Source organism: Ranitomeya variabilis, chromosome 5, assembly GCF_051348905.1.
Source record: "Ranitomeya variabilis isolate aRanVar5 chromosome 5, aRanVar5.hap1, whole genome shotgun sequence".
In the NCBI taxonomy this organism is placed as follows: Eukaryota; Metazoa; Chordata; class Amphibia; order Anura; family Dendrobatidae; genus Ranitomeya; species Ranitomeya variabilis.
Genome location: NC_135236.1, coordinates 81,382,855 through 81,406,476, shown reverse-complemented (window position 1 = coordinate 81,406,476; position 23,622 = coordinate 81,382,855). Strand labels below are relative to the sequence as shown.

The 23,622-nt window shown below is 45.7% G+C and overlaps 1 protein-coding gene across 2 annotated transcripts in view; it reads right to left on the bottom strand.

Annotated features, from left to right (window-relative positions):
• GMIP (GEM interacting protein) overlaps positions 1-23,622 on the bottom strand; it is a 104,766-nt gene that overhangs the window by 28,215 nt on the left and 52,929 nt on the right. For both annotated transcript variants that reach the window (XM_077262667.1, XM_077262668.1), the window contains 4 exons: positions 23,522-23,602; positions 17,406-17,588; positions 14,207-14,344; positions 4,568-4,758 (listed from right to left, as the gene is read on the bottom strand). In XM_077262667.1, coding sequence (XP_077118782.1) covers positions 4,568-4,758; positions 14,207-14,344; positions 17,406-17,588; positions 23,522-23,602 — 593 coding nt within the window. The remainder of the gene's footprint in view (positions 1-4,567; positions 4,759-14,206; positions 14,345-17,405; positions 17,589-23,521; positions 23,603-23,622) is intronic.

Sequence of the window (23,622 nt, the reverse complement as noted above, 5' to 3'; positions counted from 1 at the left end):
CACCGGCGTGGAGCACCTTCTTAAGGCCCCGATCTCGCCAGTCACCCTGCCGGGCGGGGTCTATGCCGAGCGCACGGTGTGCCGCTGGGTGAACCCCGGGTCCAACTTTATGGGGTTCCCTGGGGTGGCGACCCAAGAAGGAGAGATGGTGCAGGCCCTCAGCTGGGAAGAATATCAGGCCCAGCTAGAGCGGCAGTGGGAAAAGCGGGAGAAGGCGTACAAGGCCGGGCTGGAGGCCCATCACCAAAAAGACTTAGCCGTGAAGGACCCCGCCGCTCATCAGGCCCCGCGCAGTCAGGGCATCGTCATCGCCTTTAAGCTCTGTGGAGGCTGGGGCTTTATTAAAGAGCCGGGCCTGTACGCCGAGGTGTTTGTTAACCGGAAGGGATGTCGAGTCCCACCTGAGGGAAGGTCATCCGGACCGGGACCTCTACCCAGGGGACGAAGTCACCTACACCCGGCACTTTGGGGAGAAGGGGTGGTTCGCTTTGAATGTCCACAAGAGACAGGACCCCATGACACCCCCAACCAAGGTGCCAGCAAAACAGTCCCCTGTGGTGAAGACGCCCTCCTGCGACCGATCCACCGTTACTACCAAGACCACGGCGGTTACTCCAACTTGCACCGTGGTAAAGACCACCACCTGCACTGTTGCTACCACCACCGCTGTGGTGGCCAGAAGACTGGCCGCGGAGGTAACTGGTGCCCAAGCTGGCGCTGGAACTAAAACGGTGGCCACCCAGACCCCTGTCTGGGACAAGGAGGCCACCTCCTGATCAGTAAGAATGAAGCCCTAAAGTTCTACAAACTGTAAATAGTTAACTGTTCATCTTCTGTGTCTTCTGCTGCTAGTACCCGACCAGGGTTGTTCTTAAGGGGATCCCTTTGTTTACCCGGGATCCCTATTACTTTTTATTTTTGCTTTTGTTTTCCTTTTTGCTCCGTTACACCCCCTTATTTTGAAAAGACTACCGAATCATGGACGGTGAATGGTTCACAAACTGTAATGTAAATAGTTTGCACCCTATTAAGGGTGCCCTCTACTGGTTTTACAAGAAAAAGAACTCTTTGCGAAGAAACTGTTCTTGGAGACAGTACAGGAGTTCCTGCCTTACACGGACTTGCAACTTAAGCAGTTGCACTACCTCAAAGAGACTTGGTTCCCTCTTAAAGGGGATGTTCACCAGTTGCACTTAGTCTACAATGTTGCCTTAAGAGAAAGTGAACAGTAATAATGTTTTACATAGCAAATTATATGTAGCCAGCTAGTTAGTTATAGAAAATGTTTGATAACGTTGCTAGAAATTGAGGACAGGAAGTGAACCCGTAGGGGTTAGTGGGTGAGTCCTCCTAGGAGCCATAGAGAGATGGTTCAGTGTTCCTGTGCTAAGAAAAGAGGCAGTAGGCCTGGGCAGATAGACAGGCGGTCCTGCGTAAGACAAATCAGAAATTCAGAAGAAGGTGTTGCACTTAGAAGAGAGAAATGAAGAAAAGTTAATTTATATTTTAGGAGTTTTATAGTAAGCCTTTAGTGGATCCAGCTTATACATCCTTAGAGGCAAAGTTAAATTATTGTTCAGAATTTGCACTTAGTAGAATACCCGGCTGGGTAAAAAAAGTTATTTATAGTGTGTTATTTAAAATATTTAACCATGTTTTGTTTGTAACGTTTAAGAGTCCTCACCTCCCATAAAGGGAAGCATTTCAAAAATTTGTATGTCTTTTGCTGACATGTATTGTTGTTTTCTTCCCAGTCCGGGAGTACTGGGTTTAACCGGGGGGGAGTGCAGCGCCCCAGAGTCCTGATCGTTGCAGTACTGATGCTCCGCCGCTAAGGGGAGTGATTGTACGGCTGATGGCACCTAAGGAGTTCACCTGACCAGGTATCACAGACACCAATACACTTCATAGTCTAGCCTCCAGGGGGAGCAAAGGGCACTATGTATTAGGCCACTCCTCACAATTTGGTAAAACTGGGGGTTGGATAGAAAGTTAGACAGAAGCTGACTGGGTTGGAACCAGGCAACATCCTGTGGCAGAGGGTGTTGCAGGGGAAGATTCAGGGGGGGGGTCCCTGTCAGGGGTGGGATCCTGACAGAGGCCTGGCGAACAAGACAGAACGTTAAGAAACCGCGCCTGCACTACATCGCGGCGGTATCTCAAGAAAGGACAAGAAGCGATGTTTATTGTGAAGAGTGAGAAACGAGATCATAGCAAAACGGAGATAATACCAGTAGGAGTCGTGCCGTAAGATCGAGGCAACATCCTACTGAGGCGCGTAGCCGGTGGCCGGAACGCCAAGGAAGTATTGGGCTCCAAGCATTACTTCAAACAACGGCAGGACAGTTAATTATAGGTTGGCTGTGTCACCTAAATCACCTAAGCAGACATAGGGGGCAACTGTGGGAGAGGGGCGTCACTAGGGCGCCGGAAGAACTCCAGGCCTACCCGTCATACGGGTGCGTCCTAGCCATATCATCTGGGGGACGGAGAAGAACATCAGAACAGACATAAGTTGTGGGAAAGAACATCAGAAACAGACACAACAGTTGTGAGGACTATCCCGTGGTGCTCAGCAGGGAAGTACTACAACACACAGGCGCTAGAAGGTAGGCACAGATTTCCACCTGCAAAGGGAACTCTGGAGGTGCCATCGGACCGGCCGTTCTCAGACAGCCCTGTTAACTCCAGATTGAGGATCTTGAAGCCTTCAGTAAAGAGGTAAAGAGACTGCAACCCTGTGTCCTCGTTATTCACCGCGACCTGCACCATGCACCACCACCTACACCTTTCATTGGACGCCCCTTAGCAGGGTCACGGACCTGGTCTAGCCACCGTGACAACCCCAGAACTGAGACAGGGAGGCCCGGTACCGAGTACCCCGCGGCCCTGCGTCTGGGGGCGCTCCATTACACACCTGTCACAGTCCATGTCAGCTTTGCACATGGCATTGTGTGATCCAGTGTGATCATCTACCTGAGCCTATATAAGGCCCAACAAGACGAACATCTGTGTTTTGGTGTTAAGACTTCTAAGTGCTCCAGAGTACAGTGTGCCTGCAGTCTCCAGGAGCTCTGCTACCTGTCTGCAGTCTCTAGGACCTCTGCTACCTGTCCACCTGCGATCTCCAGGATCTCTGCTACCTGTCTGCGGTCTCCAGGACCTCTGCTACCTGTCTGTGGTCTCCAGGACCTCTGCTACCTGTCTGTGGTCTCCAGGACCTCTGCTACCTGTCTGCTGTCTGCAGGATCTCTGCTACCTGTCTGCAATCTCCAGGACCTCTGATACCTGTCTGCAGTCTTTAGGACCTCTGCTACCTGTCTGCGGTCTCCAGGACCTCTGCTACCTGTCTGCGCTCTCAGGACCTCTGCTACCTGTCTGCGCTCTCATGATCTCTGCTACCTGTCTGCGGTCTCCAGGATCTCTGCTAGCTGTCTGCGGTCTCCAGGACCTCTGCTACCTAGTCCTAGTGTCTTATCCACCTGTGGTCTCCAGGACCTCTGCAACCTGTTTCCCGTGTGCCTCACCTACATGCTGCACCGTTGCCCGTTACCCGTGTGCCCACATGGAACTTGGGCTATGAGGATCCACCTCACCAGGTAAACCTAAGGGTACCGTCACACATTGAAATTTTCATGGCTGCGACGGCACGATTCGTGACGTCGCAGCGTCATATAATCATCGCTTCAGCGTCGTAGACTGCGGTCACACGTTGCAATCACGGCGCTGGAGCGATGCCGAAGTCCCCGGGTAACAGGGTAAACATCGGGTAACTAAGCGCAGGGCCGCGCTTAGTAACCCGATGTTTACCCTGGTTACCAGCGTAAACGTAAAAAAACAAACAGTACATACTCACCCGTCGGTGTCCTTCAGGTCCCTTGCCGTCTGCTTCCTGCTCTGAGTGCAGCCGTACAGTGAGAGCAGAGCGCAGGTTTACCGAAACGTCGCCGCAGTTGGCAGATTAAAGCTGTAAGTTTTTTTCTTATCACTGACCGTTGTGGCGCTGTCCTCTTTTTTACATTATGGATTAGACTTTTTAGCTGGGCTGACCCCCTGGCAAGGACTTGCGTCCACAGGCCTAGGAAGGCTATAAGGGACATAGGGTGCGGTTTAACCTATTTTTTGGATTTGGGTACCCTAACACTGTCTTTTCGATGGGAGCCTGGGATCCCCTGCAATCTGTAGTAGAACCCAGCAGGTTGTGTTCCAATTCCCTATATTAGTTCCCTATTTCCTATTCACTAGTGCTGTAAGCCGAGCACCCATGGTGGGCAACTTGTCAGTGCCAAGAGACACGTTACTCTAAATTGTGCGGACTTGCTGTACATCAGTTAAGCCTGTAGATGTCGCTGTTGCTGTAGCATTATTCTAGTTGACACCTAATAGTAATTTCCATAAGTCATGGATCACATAGCAGTCATTTCCCCATCCATCTGCACATTTTAGTTACTGTTGTGAGCGGGCCGATCCTGATTCTAACCCATGGGGAATGGTACCGAAATACTAACCCATGTCCCCCCCAACTAGCTAGAAGCTATATACAGGAATAACCATATGGTGACCTGACCTTTGGCTTGTAGGGGTGTGCTCCACAAAAGTGTATTTTTCAGGCTCTATGTACTTTCTTGGTAGAGTCAAGATAAATTGAAGATATCGATCTCCAACTTCATATGGTTCGCACAGGCTGAGCAAGTTGCCGTATCCGGAGGGCACAGATTCACACTGCGAGCGCTTCATACGCATAAGGTTCTGCGTCACCTGCCAGAAAATAGGAAAAAAAAGGGGGTTTATAGGTTAATATCTCTGCAGTACCAGGTTTTGAAAACAGGCTAAAGTTCAGCTCTGGAGATGGAAGGAACGAGATGCAAGAAAAGTTCTCTACAGTAAAAGCATTAAAATGAGGCGCATGCTTCACTTACACATATTCATTCAAAATATAGTTAAGAAAAACATGTAATATTACTGCAGCTCGGCAAATTTAACAAAACTATTTCTTGAAAGGTGCTTTCCGGGGGTCGCCCGCATCGAAGGTGATGGTGGTAAGATCTAGCACTCCCGCCAAGATGCTTCCATGATCGGCAGCTATTGTGTACGTGTCCCGCTCATTACAATACCTGCCGAACATGGACTCAGCTGGGTTCTGGATCCATTTCTGATTCTCGTGTCAGTTTTTACCATCCCTTTTTGCATCTCTGTTTCTCATACGAATAAAGACAATTTCTTAGTTTCTTTTATTAAGTATGGAGAGCGCACGGCTGACACATCAGTGATATCCAATTTTTTTCATGGGGTCATTGATTTACATTGATGGGCTTGATTTGCAACAGGGTTCAAAGTAGGACATGTCTTGAGAAAAGGCACATTGGGTGTGTGATCAATGTGCAAAAAATACCAAAAACAATGATGTGTGAAAGATCCCCTAGTGTTCTAATTACAGCCTTCATTCTGTAGAACGTTTAATCAAACATACTAGTTACGGAACTTGGTGCACCCTGGGTGTGGCCAAGAGGCTTGGTGCACCATTCCCCCTACTGGTTTTTCATGTCCTACGTTCATCACTGCTGATTGACAGCACAAGCTTTCTCTACCGTGAGCGCCTGCTCTCGGAAAGTCGGTGCTGTCAATCAGATGGGGCATGAAGAAGCAGATGGTGCGCCAGGCCTCTTGGCCGCACCCAGGGTGCACCAAGCTCCGTAATTAGTATATATGAATAAACTTCAGTTTCTTCAGAAAGAAGTCAGCACTCATAACACTAAGAGTGAGATTTCTATAAGGGGCTACATCCCCTACAAGGTAATGTGCTTAGTTATACTATCAGTTTGGTTTTACAGTCTCTCTTTAAGTGACTATATTTTAGGCTAAAAATAATTTTTGCTATTTGGTTTAATTAAAAACGTTGCACGGTTTGGCTTTTAAAGCTATTTGATTCCTTGCACATTGCAGGTTGCAGAATGAGTTCTAAGAATCCATCAGTGAGCTCGTTCTTATAGTCTATAAGCCAAAATTGGTGCACTACACAAACCATCACCAAGACAACAACATACCATAGGAAAGACCAGGGTGGTGCCTAACCCTGCACTCCACTATATGCACCCTACCTACCAGCGGAGGTTGGCACACTAACACCTGCGCAAATGGCGCCCCCGCTCACCGTCGACTGTCCCTCCTACCCCTAACGGGCCCTAATAAGATGGGATAAGACTGTCTTAGGCTACTTTCACACTAGCGTTAACTGCATTCCATAACAATGCGTCGTTTTGCCGCAAAAACGCAAAAGTGTTTGCAGGATGCGTTTTTTCACCATTGATTAACATTAAGCGACGCATTGTGACGGATTGCCACACGTCGCACCCGTCGTGCGACGGATGCGTCGTGCAGTGGTGGACCGTCGGGAGCAAAAAACGTTGCATGCGCGGCCGGAACTCTGCCCCCACCTCCCCGCACCTCACAATGGGGCAGCGGATGCGCTGGAAAAATGCATCCGCTGCCCCCGTTGTGCGGCGGAGACAACGCTAGCGTCGGGAACGTCGGCCCAACGCACAGCGACGGGCCGAGCCCGACGCTAGTGTGAAAGTAGCCTTAATCATACATAGAAAACCCCAATCATTTGTTTAGTCCACATTAATAAGGTGGCAGATCTCTGGTTGCATCTATCCTGCCCCTACCTGTCAGCGGAGGTTGACACCCTATTTCAGTACGCCAATGGCGCCCCCGCTCCTCGACGGCTATCCTCTACCCTGTCCCTTATCAGGCGGTTGAGGGCAAAAAATATATTAAGGTGCTATAGTGCTTTAAGGCATAAAAAAGTGTTCCTCAAGATTACTTATAAATATGTATGTCCGGATCCCCTTAGCATGATACTGATTCACAGTGCATATACACAGGACACAGTATGATTTGATGATACATGATTTCGGATACCAGATCCGGTTTTAACTATCACCAGATCCCCCTGATATGATACTCACTTCCAATGCATATGTATAAGACAAGATACTAATTAATGATTTGATGATATATAACCTAAGACCAATCCACATATCAACCGTTGAAATTTCTGGAACTGCTGTAACTAATACATGGGTGACAACACTGGCCCTCCTTACTGTTGTCACATAGGCCTTAAAGCGAACAAGATTCCCTTAAATACATAGAGCTGTAAGCAATGTGCATCAGAAATAGGGTTTAGATAGATCCTAAGAGCAAAATTACTAAAGAACATGGTAATGATCTTTTTTTAGGGAAGGATGTAATTTCTGTACAGATAGACACTTCCTTCTCTGTCATGTGGTGTCGTTAAAGCAACATTTCAGCCAAAAATTTTCTGCTGACATAGATCCATGTGAGAAGATCACATAGCCATCACTGGTAAGGTGTGACGAATGTTGATTTCTAGGGTGATGGGGCGCCAGCTATCTACAGTGTCCTACAAGTCCCAAAAGGGATCATTTGCACTCACAATAATAAACAGAGAATAAATACGTGAATAGAGATGTTTAAGTCATGACCCCAGGAACATTCCCAAACCTCCCAGTAATGCCCATTGCCAATGATCCGGGCACGGTTCACAAATGATGCCCCCTTTTTCTCCAGGATGCCCCAAGTTTCAAAATTCAGAACAATACTGGCTGCCCAAGGCAAGTGCCAACAAGCCCCATTTGCTTTAGCTATGGTATTTAGTTACAGAGCTGGGACAGAAAACAGAATATTAGCCCACAGAGGATGGAAGGGCTTAAGTCTCCTAACCCCATTATGATCAAGAATGGAATTGTTTGAATACGGTAATTTGGACCTGGACTTTTTCTCTTTAGATCTAAGATCACCTCTTTGAGAAGATCACCCATGATCTAGACCTGATTCTTTGACAATATTTTTATATCATACTGTATGTACAAAGTCCTTCTTCTTTGAGAAGACTATTTGTGTTCATCTTGAAAAAGGTTTCACTGTAATCACTGTAATAAGAAGGACTATCAAATTCTGCTCAAGAGTATTTTCATGTTTTGTTCCTTGACGACAACTCTGAAGATCATATGGAAATAGTTCGGGCAGGCAGTGGGATTGCGGCAGCTTTACTAGAGATTTGGTGGCACAAGCACAAGAAATTAAAATACAAACAAGCTTGTCCTAGGTTTGACTACAGCAAGTGACAATGCATGCACAGTGTGTCACGGGTATGTCAGGTGTGAAAGACAGTCATCCTGGATCCGGCCGTAGAAGGTCATTACAATTAGCTCTGCAAGCCCCGTCTTCATGTTTACATCTCTGTTGTAGAGTGATGTCCTTCTCCCTCTAGGACCTATCAGTCACCTCCACCTTCTGCTGCTAATGACACACCCTTGCTGAAGGTTGAAATACCCTCAGTTCCTTCAGCAGAGCGCTGGTGGTAGCTCAATTTTCCTCTGTGTTTGGAAGTACTAGCAGTTGTCTTCAAGGCATTCTCTAGGAGGATTGCTGGCATGATATATCGGTGGTCTTCTCAAGCTAAGTGTATCCCTTCGCTTGTTCACCCTTGCTGTCTTTAGTTGTAGTGGGGATGACTAGTGCTATCCTCATCCCTTCCCTATCCAGGGCCTTAGATAGAAACTAAGGCCTCATATACTTCTGCCTTTTATACTAGATTTGCAACAGCTAGTATTGTCACAGTGATTTTTGCTGCTTTTTTATGATTGCTATTGTTATGTCAATTCCCAGTATTCATGAAAAAATATTGTACAATAATAAAAAAAGTTTTGTGCTTCTTGGCTCTACAAAACCTCTTTTTATTAGTAATCCCTTAAGTCAATGTCTCCCAACCATGCCATCCTAGTGACTAGGTCACTCAAAAAATAGCAACTGTGTGAAAATGTCACGGGGAGACTAGGTGAGTGAGAGCTAATAACCCGGGCCCCTGCAGTTTCCCTCAGACTAGGGAAATCCTGACTGACCCTCTACCTGGAGTTTACACTGATGGTGTGCATGTCCAGGCCTATAACCTCACCCTGACTCCTGTTTCAACCCTAGGCTGAAACCTCCGCCCACCACCCAGTGAAGAGGTAATACACCAATACCCACAGTTAGCACAGACAAGGATAAAGGAAAATATACACCACGCCGCAGTCACTCAGGAATACACTATAAATGTGCAGGGCAAAATAAATACAAATATAGGAAGGAGTAAATAAGACAAAGGAAAATACACCACCAGCAACGAATCTCCAACAACCAGCTCTCCACTCCAGACCGAGATAACAACGCACAAGACAGAAGCTATAATCGGCGACGCCCAATGTTCAGGAGAACTATTTAAAGGCCATGGGCATGGCCCAGCTTCCAATCCAAGGATCAGGTAAATTAACCCCGGAACAGCTAGATCAGTAGCGTAGCTACTGGGGGGGAAGAGGGGGCCGTCGCCCCGGGCCCTGTCACATGAAGGGGCCCACTGGGAGCCAGGGCCACTTCTGTGACGAGGCAGAACACCGCATAGGAGCAGAGCAGTATAATGTCTGCTCCCGTCTGACAGAGATTTTGCAAGCTGGCTATTAGCACAGTGGCGGCTGCAGAGTCTCCCTCCTGCAGTGAATGGTTTCGCCCGTCTGACCTGATCATGAAGCTTTTCCCCCGGCTGCAGCATTCTTCACTCTGTGCACGCTGGGATTGGCTCAGGCACGCTGGGTCCTAGTGCACACCGTGCATTTCACTTCCTGGTCCTGCCAGCAGTGCAAACTTTATCAGTGGGGATGGAACTTATTATGTTTATTCAATTCAGGTATGTGACTGTGAGACCGTTGGGGTATTGGGGGGCTGAAAGTGGGTGAGGGGGGACAGGGTACTGGGGGGGTGGATGTGAGACCATTTGGGGGTTGTGAGGGCAGAAGGTGGGTGAGGGGGGTCAGAGCACTGAGGGGTGGATGTGAGATGATGGGGGCATTGGGGCTGAAGTGGGGGAGGGGGACAGGTCACTGGGGGCTGAATATTATAATGTTTTGTTATGATATTATATGTACTCCATCACATAATATTTGCTGTCTGGGGAGGCTGGAGATGGGGGGGTCGGGGGCTTTTGATACGGACCACCTGGGTCTTTTATGAGTATTAGTATAAGGAGCCCGCATACAGTAACCAAGAGCTGCATCACATTTACAGCACCACTCCAGCATTATTTTTTATTTCATTGCTGGAGCGGTGCTGAAAATCCCCGTCCCCTGCCCTCTGTCTGATACTCGCCTTCTGGCGTTTTCATCTGTTTTAGTCTCCGCTCGGCTCCGTCTCCTGCAGTTTGTGTCCTGTCCGAGGCTCCAGTGTTTCCTGGAGCAGCGCAGAGGTCACTAATCAATGTGAATCTATGGGAGCCTCGTTCTGGCCTCTTTCTCACTCTCAGGCTATGTGCACACGGTGCGGATCGGCCGCTGCGGATTCACAGCAGTTTTCCATCTGGTTTACAGTGCCATGTAAACCTATGGAAAACGAAATCCGCAGTGCACATGGTGCGGAAAATACTGCGCGGAAACGCTGCGTTGTATTTTCCGTAGCATGTCAATTCTTTTTGAAGATTCCGCAGCATTTTACACCTGCTCCTGTATAGGATTCCGCAGGTGAAATCTGCACAAAAAACACAGGAAATCCGCGGTAAATCCGCAACAAGTGCACATAGCCTCATAGTCTTACATTGAGCGCCTGTGACACAGCTTCTCACTTCTTGCCAGTCAGAAGCTGCGCTCACAAGTTTGAGCCGCGGCACTGCAGCAGTGCCACAAAATAGTGACTACGCTGTGTATAAGGGATCTGCGGGCCCATCACACTGTGTATAAGGGAGCTGTGGGCCCATCACACTGTGTATAAGGGAGCTGTGCACACATCATACTGTGTATAAGGGAGCTGCGGGCCCATCATACTGTGTATAAGGGAGCTGTGGGCCCATCATACTGTGTATAAGGGAGCTGCGGGCCAATCATACTGTGTATAAGGGAGCTGCGGGCCCATCATACTGTGTATAAGGGAGCTGCAGACCATCATACTGTGTATAAGGGAGCTGTGGGCCCATCATACTGTGTATAAAGGAGCTGTGGGCCCATCATACTGTGTATAAGGGAGCTGCGGGCCCATCATACTGTGTATAAGGGAGCTGCGGGCCCATCATACTGTGTATAAGGAACTGTGAAGGCATATTGTGCATATGGGAGCTGTTGGCCCATTACACTGTATATAGGGGAGCTCTGGGGGGCATTATACTTTCTATAGTGGAGTTCTGTCAGCATTATACTGTGTATAGGGGAGCATTGGGCTCATACTGTGTAGAGGGGAGCAGTGGGAACATACTGTGTAAAGGGGAGCAGTGAGAACATCATACTGTGTATAGGGGAGCTGTGGGGGCCTTAGACTGTGTATAGGGAAGCTTTAAGCTCACCATACTGTGTATAATGGAGGAGTACATGGGGGAACTTAGGGGACATTAATAAATGTTAAGTGGGCACTTAAGCATCGTTGTTATAGGGGCACTCAGAGTATTGTGACCATCAAAGTTGCATATGGTCACAATATGGCGGTAAAGTCAACATTCGTTTTTGTATATAGATTTATTATCAATAACAGTGCGGTCATATTCTGAGGTTCCCCTATATTCACAATTAGAGTGCGCAACCGTAGCTGTAATCGGGGTTAGCTGGTTAGGGGCCCACTCAGATGTTTCGCCCCCCTAAGTTGAAACCCTAGCTACGCCTCTGAGCTAGATAAAATCTAGCCGACGCCAATGAGCACATAGTGGTCAAAAGCGGAATTACCGCTGTCTGTCGAACGACCTGGTCTGAACAGCGTCCGACATGACAGAACCATCAATATGACAGTAGGGATAGGGTAGTTGTTGGTGTCCCCCATGAAGGACACTGTCTTTTAGGGATGCTTCCAAAAACAAAGACTTTTTTCTAGTACTACTTCTTTTGGTCTTTACTTGGCTTGGCTCACAGGATCCTCTGGGGTGTGTCTTTAGGCTGCTCTGCATTATTACTCTTTGAGACACACTCTTTTGGTAGAGACAATGAAAATTAGCACTAAATATAATGGCCCACATCTCTGGAACCGTATGGCAGATTTGAACAAGAAAATACATGAAATATTCAGGGGAGCAGCGAGAATAAAATAAGCGCAAAAACTAGACACTTTTGACCTGGTCTTCTTTAAAAGAAATATAACACTTCTTCCTACTCTTCAGTAACTGCAATTTTCTAGAGTGCCAGGAGGAAGGCAGCCATAGTGTGGTATCATGGTTGGAAACTAATTAGGAGGATGTTCCTCTATTTCAGTCATATCTTAAGCTTTTCATGCTTCAGACTAGTGATTTGCAACCTGTGGCACTTAAACTGTTTCAAAATTACAACTCCCATCATATCTTACTAACCGCTAATAGACAAGGGGTCCAACTGTAGCATTTAAGAGATAGCTAATGCACCCAGATCCTGGTGTATGAGGAGATCTAAAAGTTCCCGGCTACATAAGAAGTGAAAACCAAAGTGGTGGAAACCAATGCCGGAGAACAAGTGAAATTTGTAAGACACTTGTATCAGGCTCAAGAACCTCAGGATTTGCGTGTATCTCTATCACTTGATAAAGGGGAAGTACAACCCCCAAACACACTGTATTTTAAGACATGTAAAATAAAGAAGAACCTGTTCTCACAAGTGTCTGTAGATACCTGTAAGAGTGTACCATATAAGATAAGGTTCCTTGGCGCTATGCAGCATTCATGTCTCAAGGCTACCAATTGTTATCTAACTAGAACCCTGCAGAACCAACAGGAAAAGAATGAGTTTCGGGAAGAACAAGCCTAGACGAGAAACCGGGTCAGGCGACTGTTGTGATGCAGTTCCTCGGTACAAGTAGCTGGAGCGGCAAGTTGGGAAGAGATTTGGCACCAAGCAGTGAGACGAGCAGGAAGTGTGTGGAGAGGTACACTGAGGCCGAGACGCCATAGCCTGAAAGGAGGTCTGAACCAGCAAGTTGTTGCCCGGCTGCTGACGGGGATCGAGACCTGAGGCTCAAGACCTGCGCCAGTCAAGACCCGCGAATCAGACTATGCCAGTCAAGACCCGGAACCCAGCCCTCCTCCATCCAGGCCCGAAAGACAACTGTCGCAGGTCAAACACTGAAGACCCGATGAGGATCCCGATTTAGAAGTGGGCATCCGCAGCAGTGAATCGGAAGCGCAAGTTAGCCGGGCTGTCACTTCCAGCACTGACGTATGGTACAGGGTTCAGTCTAGGGTAGTGCAGCAGATGGGACGGGGACTGGCCAGTGGGAGAGGGGCTCAGAAAGCATTGATTGACTTTGTCAGAAGGACTTGCGTCCTAGTGGGAAGAACCAGAGACCTCCTGTTAGGACCTGTATCACTAAAGGGGAACATTGCATTAATACCCTCAAGATTGTGAATATTGTTCTCATAAGTGATTAGTCAGATATCATAGAGAATTCACTGTAGTTCTTGTGTGTTTGATAACAACATTGTATTGAATACTGTAAATATTCTGCGCTCCTACTATTTCCCTTTTGTTAATACCCCCCAACCCTATACCCACATTAGAAAAAGAGACAGTTAAGTTGGTTGCGTCCTTGTCCTCTTCTGCGTGTTGCATACCGTGACCTGTTTACATACTACCCTGACATATATTTAGGATCTTCATCGTGGCGTACTAACTTTTTTTGTTCCCTTTCTGTTTTCTCCATCCTGCCATTGCTTCTATACCGTTACAGAAGAATACATCAGTATTTTAAATAGCACATGGAGGGTGGTGGGTTGGTTACAAATTTTGTGGAGGGGTACAGATGCTTCAAGAGTTATAGCTTTACAGGAGCTAAAAAGTCACACATTTTTGACCACTGCTTCATAGTCCCTGTTTAGGGTGGATATAATTTTATTATTAATTGTGATTCATTTAATTAGGGCATTATATTGATATTCATATTTGAATAGAATCATCATAATGACAAGATCTCATTAAATCATAGCTGCCAACTTTTTATAATTTGGCAACTCCTCGCTCCATAAAGATTCTGCAATGTCTCAATGATTCTTCCATGAATTCAGGAGGCCTTGGGATGTTTTTGGTAGCCTCCATCAATAAGAAATCGCTGCAAGAACTCCATGTACCACATTTTTGGGATGCGGTGGCTCAGTTCCTGCAGACTTTCCACATTACCTTTTCAAACACCATACTTTTGGCCTTACATTACATACCTCTTTCATCACCTGGTCCCCCTGGTTAATGAGTTTCCTGATATGTGATATTATTCTCTGGCGGACCTTCTCCTGCTGGTCACTGCGGACATTCGCGTCTGTCACACAGGATTTGTACATAACCTCAGCCTCGTGTGCCTGAGATGGGAAGAGAAAGCCCAGGAAGTGGGACATTAATACACTCGAAAATAGTCAACCAAAGGCAATCACACAACCAAGTTCTCAGTAGAAGGGTCTTACGACAATCGGCTGATCACAAAGTTTCTCCCTACTGGGACCCCCAATGATCACATGTAATCTGTAGGGAGGGCTCATTCAGACGGTAGTCACAGGAGAAAATCAGTCCGGGTTTCATCAAGGTTTTCTTGTTTATCAGAGATTAGCCAAAAATCTGGCAGAAAAGCTTTGAAAAGTGGCAAACTGTGGCAAAGTGGCATGCACCTCTTACTGAATTCGGCACATTGCACGCGAGTGAGCCCTTCAATAAGACTGGCGTGCACAATGTCTTACTTTGATTTGTGTTGTGTACCTGTTAAAAAATATGGATATTAACTGTGTGCTGTATGTATTTTACTGTTTAATGGATGGGAGAAGTGAATACATTTTTTTTCTTCATACAAGATACATGGATGCCAAACGGTAAAAACTGACACAGGGACCAAGAATTCATCCAAAGTACGCTGAAAAGAAAAGTCTATTTTTCACGTAGAAGAAAATCGTTCCCCTTACCACTTCCCCTGAGTCTCGTGAGCACGTAGGTAAACGTGTTGGGTTAGAATATGAGAGATGGGGGTCAAACACAAAATTGTTGCTAAAGTCAAGGTCAAGCCAAGGCAGTAAGGCGTTAGCGTTTTGCAGAAAGAGCAGTCACCAAGTCAAAGGACCAGTCCAATAGGGCATCAAGTGATAACACTGGAGCAAAGGTGGGTCAGAATAAGAGGTCAATTCAATAAAAGCACACCGTATTGGCCTGGTACATACAGTACAACTGGAAAGTATATATTGCATGCAGGAATTTTCAGTTGGGTGGTGTAAGGGTGTGGCAGGGGCTGTCATATGCCTCTCCCTCTCATAACAGTGTTTGTACAAAGTGTGTGATTTTATTTGATTTTTGTAAGTATATTAATATGTGCATTGCATCGAGTTTTATAGGTACTAATGTGCACGGTTAATGTAGTGTACTGTGGTAAATGTATAATGTGATTTATGTATAGCATATAGGGAAAGTACAGGGTTAAGTATAGGACATAGGTATAGCATAGGACATGGGGATTAAGTTAGGAAGGGAAATATTCAGTTGTGGGCATACTAAATATTGGAAATAGATGGTAAATTGCACAGGTTAGGATACAGTTAAATGTTCAGGATCAGCCCCAGCATGGGAGGGGTCAGGGAGCACTTCCTGGTTTTGGTTAGACAGATGAGAGTTGGTGATTAGATTTGAAATAGATAATGTGTTAGCAGGAGTTCAAGGCCAGAGGGCAGGAGAACACGAAAAGTATGAACTGATTCCCAGTATGAGAACGTCGGCAACTGTCTTCTGTGGATATTCCTGTGACGTCAGGAGCCTACGGACCAAACTAGGCATTGGGAAACGTGCCTTATTGTCTTCCTACAATGGGGATCCAGAAGGGAAGATGTGTGAGGGAAACAGGACGAGTCTTATAGAAACTGCAAAGCCGGAAAAAGTACCCCCGGGGGTCGAGGGAGCCGTTAAGTTCACATGTCCCAGGGCCCCCCATCAGTTACTTATGTCGGAAAGACCAGAACCAGAAAAACCTGGGTGTGAATATGGCCACTGGAGGAGTATTTAAAATGGTGGCCGAAATATAAAGTGTCGGACGTAAGTGCTTGTTGCACATCAAACTGGACTATTCTGCGTCCCGAAGGGCAGGAGCCCCTGAATAACCGGAGACAGCAAGTGTTGGCCAGTACAGCCGAATGTTTTATTTTCTGTGTGTTGTTTCCCCCTCCAAGTTGCTTTTGCGCAACACCCTGCTGCATTGCACAACTGTGAATTCTTAAAGGGACTATTACTCCTGTGACCATATGGACTGTGTGCAACAGCCCCATAGACTCTGTCCTGTTATCCCCATGGACTCTATGCCATTTTGACCATTAAGTTTTCCCCAGGGACTGATGGGTAGCACTGCACTTCTTAAAGAGACCATGGTTCACAAAAGGGGGAAGAGGGAGGAAACAGATGACCCAAGGATTAAGCTGCCTTTGTGCTTCTGGACTTTCGGAGCAGTTGTAACTTGGCCAACATGCCACTGTGTTTGGAAAGTGGACACTCTGTGTCGGGTCCAAGGAACAGTGGGACCGGGGTCATGAGGATGTGTGAGAAAAACAGATGACCCGATGTGCATGCCAGGTTGTAGAGGAGAAGGACTGTGCCCATGGATGATTGGGGGATTGTTATTTGTGTGGGCCAAAGGGTCGGTTTTATAAAGAACTTGAACTTATTGTTCCAGTGTCCCAACTGAGTGGGACCAGGACTAGTCCTTTTCCAGGAGCAGGGTCAGTGATGGTCAACAAGAAAAAGCACACATGTTGTCTACTAAGAAAGAAAATGTTTTAAATGTGGTTTTATGCATGTCTGAATATTTTGGTTTCTTACAGGACGACCATATTTTAGGAGTGAGGTGTGTAAGGGTGTGACATGAGCTGCCATATGCCTCTGCACTACACGCACAGCACAAGGGAATCAGGGTGTAGGGTGTCAGAGTGTGGGAAAACAGCAGCCACTCACCCACGACTACCGCCCTGTGCACCTTACAGTGGCATGAGCATCCATTAGCAAGCGGACTTGCCCTTAAATCCGTTGACCAACCCTAGCAATTGGTCAGGCAGCAGGAACTGTACTAGCGCCTCCACCCTTGTCAATCAAACAGACTGGGTGGTGTTCAAGAGCAGAGACCACCTTCACTGCTGCCAACGTCAGAAGCTATGTGGTGTCATCTGCCAGCTACGATTGGTAAGAGCAAAAGGGCAGGTAAGTAGTTTTTCTATCATGATTACATGGCTTTGTTGTTGACTGCAGCACTGGGTATGGTAAAAACACCGGAACTCATTGATTACAAGGCGTGTCCACATACTATAGGCTATATAGTGTATCTGTGCATTATCAATTTCTACTAATTTGTAAACTGCAGTCATCCTATCAGTAAACCGATCTTCTGCCATTTACTATCCTTACCTTGATTTGAGCCTCCTCACGGGACTTCCTTCGTTTCTCCAAAAGTTTGCTTGCACTTCCTGGGTAGGTGCCCGTGTGCTGCTCTTCTTCTATCTTGGCGCTCAGTTGCTTGGCCTTTTCCAGGTCTTCACAGCGTTGTATATACTGTTGTTTGGCCTTACGTAATGAGGACAGAGAATCTGCCTGTGATGAAAGAGAAAATTGTGTCAGAATGGGAAGCATTAAAGTTTATAGTTTCCTAATATGGAGAACATGTGTAATTAAGAAATCTCTTGGTGTAAAGGCAGAGAGCTGTCAATCAAGAAGAGACAGGACAGGTTGGGAGAAGGGAGAGGAGAGTTGTCCAGGGGACTCTTCTCCCTTTGCCTGGTTCTTTTTAAAAGTACAGTATGGGGGGGGGAGGGAATTTACCAACAGCTTTCTACCACTTACAGTAGGGAAAATAAGTATTTGATACACTGACGATTTTGCAACTACAGAGAACGGAGAGGTCTGTAATTTTTATCTTAGGCATAATTCAACTGTAAGAGATAGTATCAAAAAATAGAGACAAGAAAATCACATTGTATAATTTTTTAATAATTAAATTTCCTTTTTTTTGCTTAAAATAAGTATTTAATCACCTACCAACCAGCAAGAATTCTGGCTCTCACAGACCTGTGAGTTTTTCTTTCAGAAGTCCTCCTTTTCTGCACTCATTACCTGTATTAATTGCACCTGTTTGAACTCATTACCTGTATAAAACACACCTGTCCACACACTCAATCAATCACACTTCAACCTCTCCACCATGGCCAAGACAAAAGAGCTGTCAAAGGACACCCGGGACAAAATTGTAGACCTGCACAAGGTTGGACTGGGCTACAGGACAATAGACAAGCAGCTTGGTGAGAAGGCAACAATTGTTGGCATAATTATTAGAAAATGGAAGAAAAATGTAACACCCCAGGAAGCCAGTTGTTACAGTGGTATTGCCTTCCTCAAGGGGAGGGTACTGCCATGCCTGGAAGCGACAAGGAACCCTTTAACAGGTAACATGTACATACAACACTGTTCTGACTCCAAGCCAGAAGGGGGAGCTCGAGATCCGGTTTGAGGGTGGCTTCCCTAAATATTCTGGCTGCAGGAGAAGTTTAGGGAAGTCTGTAAGGAGAGCTGGAGCTGAGCAGACATGCGGTTCTGCAGCTCCTGACAGGAGAGTCAGTCTGTAGGAGACAATGAGGGGAGAAGGAGCAAAGAAGGAGAGAGAAGCTGGAGTGGAGCTGCGATTGGGCTCATTCCAGGATCGAGCGCAGAAACCGGAGGCCGGAAGTACGAGGTTGTGGAAAACTGTATGCTCCAAAGCCGAAACCAGCGGGCAGGAGATTCCAAGTCTCCTGGCCACCACTTCACCCGTAGGCACAGCAGCAGATAGAGCCCGGAGTCGCCACAAGAGTGGGACCCCTGTAAAAAGGCTCGAGTTGCCTGCCATGCGGGTAGTGTCCACCTAAAAGGGACAGTGTGAGAGAGAGGACTTTGTATGAAGTCTCAGGACTGAGAATACAGCGCAGTAAGGAAGGCTTCCTACCCCACCTGGCTAGGGGGATTCCGAATCGCTTCTAGGCTGCCTGGATTCTAAAGACCATCTGTAACGTGTACTGATGACTGTGAACTTTTACTGATGCAGTTCAGGTAAAGAGACTGCAATCTTGTGTCTTCTAATTCTTTCCTGCACTTCATCATCTATCATCCTTACCAACTGCACCGGGAGCCCTGGGGACTAAACTCTACAGGTGGGGAGCTATACCACTTCTGCTGCAATACCATCATCCCCAGTGGACCCCTTTAAGCAGCGTCGTCCATCCCTGGCAGAGTACCACAGGTAGTGTCACGAACACTACTACTCTTTAGACTTTATTTCCCATTTTCATTAACCCTCTTTTACTACAAGCCCAGGGCCACGGACTGGGTCACTGCCACAGTGACCACCCCTTTAAGAAAAGAACCGGCCCAGTACCGAGTACCCCACGGTCCTAGCAGGCACTCCAAACACAAGATGACTGTCAATCTTTGTCATTCTGTGTGTCACATCACTGTTGTTTGATATCTCGGGGCTAGGGGCTCCCTCCCTATTCCAAAAGCTAGGGGCGACCTAGCAATCCCTGCTCCCCAGATTACTTTTAATGATGAAGATGTCATGGCCACATACCTTGATGAACTCCTGAATCAGCCTTCATCTGTCCTCTCCCATACCCAGGAAAGTGGGGAGTAGCTGTATATAAGAATACATAAACCAGACTAACAAGGGAAGACATACAGGGATAAATGAAAATACCAATCATACAAATATGCACTCACAAACAACAGAGTGGAACACAGGGAAGTAAAAGAAAGGAACAACCAAATAGGAGAGGATGAGGATATGTACACAGACAAATCACCAAACACCAGTCTTTAGAACAACACTACGAAACGCCTCCTCAACAAACATCTCCAACTCCACACCAGGCAGTATAAAACTAACACTGACAATTCTTATTGCCCATGAACAAAAGTTCATTTTAATCAATAGATCTTGGAATAATAATAAGTTCCACAATTGGATGCGCTTAAATAAAATGTTCCTGTGCTGAGATAATCTTATAAATGTGCCCCTGCTGTGTACTGTGTAATGGCTGTGCCTGTTTCATTTCATTTCTGAATCATTTGATCCCATGCTGTAATGTCTATACACCCCCACCCTCCCCCCGCCCCGCCCAGGAGCTGTGGTATGATTAGACCATGTCCCTGTACAGTCATACATAGCCATTACACAGTACACAGCAGGGGCACATTTATAAGATTATCTCAGCACAGGAACATTTTATTTAAACACTTCCAATTGCGGAACTTATTATTATTCCAAGATTTATTGATAAAAAATTAACCTTTTTCTGTGGGAAAACCCTTTTTAACCCCTGCACTGATAGCAGAAAACTGCATCGGACGAAACGCACGTCGGGGTGGAGGGACACTGCACCAGCCCCACACATTGTGAGTATATCTGTCACTATTTCAGCTTATATTGTCATACTCAATTTTGAGGAGTTCATAATTTTTGCTGAGGCATACAAGGACCAGTGACACCTTGATATTCAAGCACAAGGAACTAGGATTATTGCCAGGCCATGCTTATAGATATCAGCTAGGTGCAGTATGTTCCACTGATTTTCTGCCTGGTTGCATTGATTTGCCTCCTAAATCATTCAGTGCAGGCTGTCTCTAGTATTTTTGTTACTCATTGCAATTGGTGTGTTTAAAGGGGCTTGTAGCCTTATGTGTTCCTCACATCTGATGTTACTTTGGTTGTTTTTTGTTATTGTTCATTTTTTCATTAGTTTTAAAAGAATTTAATAAAATACAATTTTATGATCATTTTGAATTTGTGCATTTCTGTTCACTCCCTTATGGATGTTGCAGTGTAACGGACGGAATATGATAGTATGCTTAGCACATTAAGATTGATGGATCATTTATTGATAAATGTCCATGCAAGATCTCGCCTCGTGGGGTAAGGATAATTATGAGAAAGGTCAGGAATCAGCCCAGAACTACACAGGAAGACCTGGTCAATGACCTGAAGAGAGCTGGGACCACAGTCTCAAACATTACCGTTACTAACACACTACGCCATCATGGATTAGAATCCTGCAGGGCATGCAAGGTTCCCATGCTTACACAAGCACATGTCCAGGCCAGTTTGAAGTTCACCAATGACCATCTGGATGATCCAGAGGAGGCATGGGAGAAGGTCATGTGGTCAGATGAGACCAAAATATAACTTTTTGGTATCAACTCCACTCGCCATGTTTGGAGAAAGAAGGATGAGCACAACCTCAAGAAAATCGTGCCAACCGTGAAGCATGGTGGAGGAAACATCATGCTTTGGGGTTGCTTTTCTGCAAAGAGGATAGGACGATTGCACCGTATTGAAGGGAGGTTTTAGCCAGCAGCCTCCTTTCTTAAGTAAGAACGTTGAAGATGGGTTGTGGCTGGGTCTTCCAGCATGACAATAACCTGAAACACAGAGTCAGGGCAACTAAGCAATGAACCCATAAGAAGCATTTCAAGATCCTGGAGTCGCCTAGCCAGTCTCCAGACCTGAACCCAATTGAAAATCTTTTTAGGGAGTTGAAGCTATATGTTGCCCAGCGACAGCCCCAAAACCTGAAAGATCTGGAGATCTGTATGGAGGAGTGGACCAAAATCCCTGCTGCAGTGTGTGCAAACTTAGTCAAGAACTATAGGAAACGTCAGACCTCTGTAATTGCAAACAAAGGTTTCTGTACCGAATATTAAGTTCTGATTTTCTATTCTATCAAATACGTATTTCATGCAATAAAATGCAAATTAATTGTGTAAAAATCATACAATGTGATTTTCTGGATTTTATTTTTCGATTCTGTCACTCACAGGTGAAGTGTACCTACGATAAAAATTACAGACCTCTCCATTCCTTGTAGGTGGGAAAACTTGTAACATCGACAGTATATCAGATACTTATTTTCCCCACTGTATGTGTTAAAAAAAAGTCAAATATTTTGGCACACGTCATATTTGCACTATAATATGCAACTATCTATTTCCTTTTAAAGACTGTGTGGGGATAAATGCACCACATTTATTGCCAGATATGAGCATCTTAATAACTTTGGAACATTTTAAGCCAGTGCACATCAGTTTAAGCCTGGCATAGGACATGTAGGTCTGATTAAATCATTTTTAATGCTGCACATAGTTAGGACAGCATGATTCTGCTGATAGGTACTTATGGTGGCCTTGTCTGGTTGACAACCATAACTACATGCTCTTGTAAAGCCCTTGGCTATTTAAGGACTAAGGTAGGAAATATTGAGTTAATATCAGACAGTCCCCTATTTAGCGGAGAGTAGATACATTAACGATCTCTCGCTCTGGAGAATCTCTCCTGTTCTGCAGTACGCAGGCAACTCAATTGATTTGATTGGGTCATGTGTAGGGTCCATTTTGCCCTGGGGTGGCGCTACAGGATTTCCAACAGATCAATGCTAATTATTGGGGTCTCAGCAGATGCTATGAGATCTTCTTATTGTCAAACAGCCCTTCTATCAAGTAGGGATTGTCTTCAGTGGAGAACTCAGAACTGACCACAGACATATGATTGGGGATTGATGTTTTTAGCGCAAGGTGTAAAATTCCACCTGACAAATTATCGTTTTGGTTGAAATTATCTGATATGATAAACTTTTTGTGTAGATCAATAGTATTGTTAGATAGAGCTCACCCTTGATTGATATTCATGTATTGATCCAGCCTGCAAGTGATAAGTGCCGGTGTAGGACAATACTGGTGAGGCTCCACATGTACTTGATAAAGTCCAATGATAATTTGAAGTCCAAAATCCCCAAATCTTTACTGTAAACCCATCTAAAATATAGCGGGTACAGAAAAGTTTTCTGAAGCGTTTCAAGTCAAATTAACTCTTAATCGTAGATGATTAAAAGTTGGATTGACTTCTATCCACCACTTATCAGCCTTTGGAAAGGGGAAATCGAGAAGGAAAAAGAGATCAGCTTGGAGCAACCAGTCTTGGTGCCACCTCAAGAAGATAAGACTTTTCCAAAAGTGGTTCAGATAGACACATCAAAGACTCACATGTGGCAGCCTTAAACCCCCAACCCCAGAGATGATGATCTGAATACTGGACCCCACAATTCCATCCGTAGAAAATGTTCCTGTCTTAGAAATTTTTGCACTTGCAGAATCCAAGAGACGTTGGTGACATTAGCACAATTTTGCTTGGACTGACACTAGCGAGAAACATTTTGACGATACTCGTCTTTTTTTCCTTTTGTTCTTGGTCCTTGCTTTGACCTATGTCTTTTGTGAAAAACTGTCAATAAGAAGGAAACTTTGAAAGTTGAAAAAAAAATTTGGATTGACTCAAACGCGTCAGAAAAATGTCCTGCGCCTCCTATATTTTAAATGGATTTACAATAAAGATTATTTGATTTTAAACCTCCGTGTGCTGGACTTCAAATTATCATTGGACATGATCAACTTGAGACTAATGTGTGTGACTGTCGGTACATAGTCAAGGTCATGACGTGGTCACTCACCATTCTTTTCTGTTCTCTGAGCCATTGCTCCCTGAACTCCTTTCTCCACTTCTCAATCTCTGTCTTCTTTGCTAACAAAGGCTGGAACACAAACCATATTT